The sequence below is a fragment of the Mauremys mutica genome, chromosome 12 (assembly GCF_020497125.1).
Source record: "Mauremys mutica isolate MM-2020 ecotype Southern chromosome 12, ASM2049712v1, whole genome shotgun sequence".
Classification (NCBI taxonomy): domain Eukaryota; kingdom Metazoa; phylum Chordata; order Testudines; family Geoemydidae; genus Mauremys; species Mauremys mutica.
In genome coordinates, this window is record NC_059083.1 from 52,470,799 (window position 1) to 52,474,460 (window position 3,662).

The 3,662-nt window shown below is 38.9% G+C and overlaps 1 protein-coding gene across 1 annotated transcript; it reads right to left on the reverse strand.

Moving 5' to 3' along the window:
* Positions 1-1,280: 1,280 nt before the first annotated feature.
* On the reverse strand, positions 1,281-2,240 carry LOC123346938 (olfactory receptor 14A16-like). Its single transcript, XM_044984375.1, has one exon. The coding sequence runs from the start codon at positions 2,238-2,240 to the stop codon at positions 1,281-1,283; it is 960 nt and encodes a 319-aa protein (XP_044840310.1).
* Positions 2,241-3,662: the final 1,422 nt, after the last annotated feature.

The window sequence follows — 3,662 nt, forward strand, 5'->3', positions numbered from 1 at the left end:
TGGGACTCCCATGATGCACCACAGTGGCTTAGGAAGAAGGAATCCTGTGGTGCAGATATTATCCACTCATGGAACCTGTCCCATACAGAACGGAAGTTTGAGGCACACGAACTGCAACTCCCATGAGACACGGTAGTGATATTTCCAAATAGAAAATTACATATTCGGTTGAAAGTTGTGGGGAGGGGTTGTTTGTCATGAAGTCCCCACTGGCCCCTTTTCCCGCCTCAGACCTTTCTCCTGAGGTGTGGAGAGGTCAGCAGCCTGCTCCTTGCAATGTCATAGTGAAAATGTTGTTAGTGTAAAAGCCTGGGGTTTACAGCTCATTGTAAAACAGAAACTTCTGCGAGATATTCTGGTATTTTGAGGTTTGTTTTCATGTTATATGGGGTGAAAATAGAAACATCAAAAATTTTCACTGAATGAAAAGTTCTTAAAAATTTAATTGGGAAATGTCAAAACCAAAAATTCTAATTTATTTCCTTCTTTTTTTTTAACAAAATAAAATGTGTTGACGTTCCAGTGAAAATTCTTTCATTTAGACATGTCAGCTGAAAATAAAAATTATCATTATAAATTAGACCAATTTCTGTTGGTGGAAGAGACAAACTTTCGAGCTACACAGTTCTTCTTCAGATAGCCTGGAAACTTATCTCTTCCATCAATAGAAGTTGATGCAATAAAAGATATTACCTCACCCACCTTGTCTCTTTCATATCCTGGGACCAACATAGCTACAAAACAGCAATGAAAATAATCATTACAAATTGTCTGTGTGACTTAAAATAACATTAAAATGACATTTTAAGTCAAAATGACCATTCAAATTATTTCAATTTTGTAAAATTTTGGAATTAGCACTTTGAAATGAAAAAAACCACAAATTTTTAAAATTTGGAAATGAGATTTTGAAATAAAAAATTCATTTTAAGTGGATATTTCAAACTAGAAAATGGAAAAATTGCAATTAGTTCTTCTTGGGATTTTCAAAGGGACCAAAAGATAATTAGATTCCCACATTCTATTGAAAACTCATTGGGATTTGAGCTACTACGAGTAAAATTTTCAGAAGTGCCTGAGTCTTGTTTCAAAATGGGACTTTGGCTTCTGAGGATGCTTTAGACCATATTTTTTTTAGATTTTAAAAAATCTCAGCCAAAATCAGAAAATGCAAAATGTCAGTTTCTGATCCTAACATGAACATAGGGTGGTCCTCAAACAAAGTCTGTCGGAGCTATTATATAAGGTGCAACATGGGAATACTTAATTCCAGGTGGACACTAAGACTTCAGTGTGAGAAGTTCATTTCTCTTGAGAAAAAATATCCTGCCTATCATTTTCCATAGAGACCCTTTTATCTCTTTGTTTCTTAGACTGTAAATGATTGGATTCATTAGTGGTGGCACCACACAATACAACACAGCAGCCATCAGGTCTAGAGATGTTGAAGACATTGACCTGGGCCTCATGTACGTAAATGATGCTGTACTGATAAATAAACAAAAAACAACCAGGTGTGGGATGCAGGTGGAGAAGGCTTTGTACCTGCCCTGCTCAGAGGGGATTCTCATCACCGTGGAGAAGATGTGAATGTAGGACACAATTATCAATAGAAAGCAGACCACATCTAGAACTGATCCAAGGGCAATCATGACTATTATATTACCGTTTGTATCAGAGCAAGAAATCTTTAGTAACTGTGGGATATCACAGAAAAATTGAGCGATAACATTGGACCTACAGAAATGTAACCTAAAGGTATTAGCTGTTTGTAATACAGAGCACATCATGCTGCTGATCCATGAACCAACTGCCAACTGGGCACATGCACCTCTGTTCATAGTCACCTTGTAATGCAGAGGGTGGCAGATTGCAATGTAGCGATCATATGCCATCACCGTGAGAAAGGCCAGCTCTGCTGCTGCAAAAGTTATAACCAAAAAGACTTGGGTGACACATCCAGAGAAAGAGATGAGTCTGTTGTTGGTTAGGGAGTCAGACATGGACTTGGGGACCGTGACTGAGATGTAGCAGAGGTCTAGGAAGGATAAGTTGCCCAAGAAAAAATACATGGGGGTGTGAAGGTGCTGGTTGAGGGCTATGACGGTGATGATGAGAAGATTTCCCACCATGGCTGCCAGGTAAATCACTAGAAACACCAGGAAGTGTAAAATCTGCTCTTCCCGCACGTCAGAGAATCCCAGGAGAAGGAACTCAGTCACGATGGTTTGGTTGGACATTTCTTCTGTAGATGTACACTGCAGAGGGAAGGCCAATGGGCGATGGTTATGGAAGGAGAAACAGAAGAGAGATGGAGACTAGTTTTATTTATTACTCTGCAGGACACATGTGGCAGCTCAGGAAAATAACAAGATCCTTCCCTTTCTTTACCATCACCATGTAATTACAATTACAATGTTTATAATGCAGGTTCATGGGCATTTTTGTCTGCTGCTGCACACTGAGTGGATGTTTTCAGAGAACTATCCAGAATGACTTTAAGATTTTTTTTAATAGTAACAGCTAATTTAGAGCCCATCATTTTGTATGAATAGTTGGGATTATGTTTTCCAGTGTGCATTACTTAACACTGGATTTAATCTGCCATTTTCGTGCCAAAGTCATAGAATCATAGGACTGAAGGGGACCTTGTGAGGTCATCTAGTCCTGTTCCCTGCATTCATAAGAACATAAGAACAGCCATACTGGGTCAGACCAAAGGTCTATCCAGCCCAGTATCCTGTCTACCGACAGTGGACAATGCCAGCTGCCCCAGAGGCAGTGAACCTAACAGGTAATGATCAAGTGATCTCTCTCCTGCCATCCATCTCCACCCTCTGACAAACAGAGGCTAGGGACACCATTCCTTACCCATCCTTGTTAATAACCATTTATGGACTTAACCTTAATGAATTTATCCAATTCCCTTTTAAACGCTGTTATAGTCCTAGCTTTCACAACCACCTCAGGTAAGGAGTTCCACAAGTTGACTGTGTGCTGTGTGAAGAAGAACTTCCTTTTATTTGTTTTAAACCTGATGCCCATTAATTTCATTTAGTGGACCCTAATTCTTATATTATGGGAACAAGTAAATAACTTTTCCTTATTCACTTTCTCCACATCACTCATGATTTTATATACCTCTATCATATTCCCCCTTAGTCTCCTCTTTTCCAAGATGAAAAGCCCTAGTCTCTTTAATCTCTCCTCATATGGGACCCGTTCCAACCCCTAATAATTTTAGTTGCCCTTCTCTGAACCTTTTCTTACCCCATGACAACTTAATTTACATAAGAGCCGTTGGTGAGGGACGTTGTCAAAGGCTTTCTGGAAATCTAAGTACACTATATCCACTGGATCCCCCTTGTCCATATGTTTGTTGACCCCTTTAAAGAACTCTAATAAATTAGTAAGACACGATTTCCCTTTACAGAAACCATGTTGACTTTTGCACAACAATTTATGTTCTTTTATGTGTCTTACAATTTTATTTTTTACGATTGTTTCAACTCTTTTGCTGGTTACTTACATTAGACTTACCGGTCTGTAATTGCCAGGATCACCTCTAGAGCCCTCTTAAATATTGGCGTTACATTAGCTATCTTCCAGTCATTGGGTACAGAAGACAATTTAAAGGACAGGTTACAAACCATAGTTAGTAG

Coding starts and splice junctions, on each gene's coding strand:
- LOC123346938 (XM_044984375.1), bottom strand. CDS start 2,240: ATGTCCAACCAAACCATCGTGACTGAGTTCCTTCTCCTGGGATTCTCT.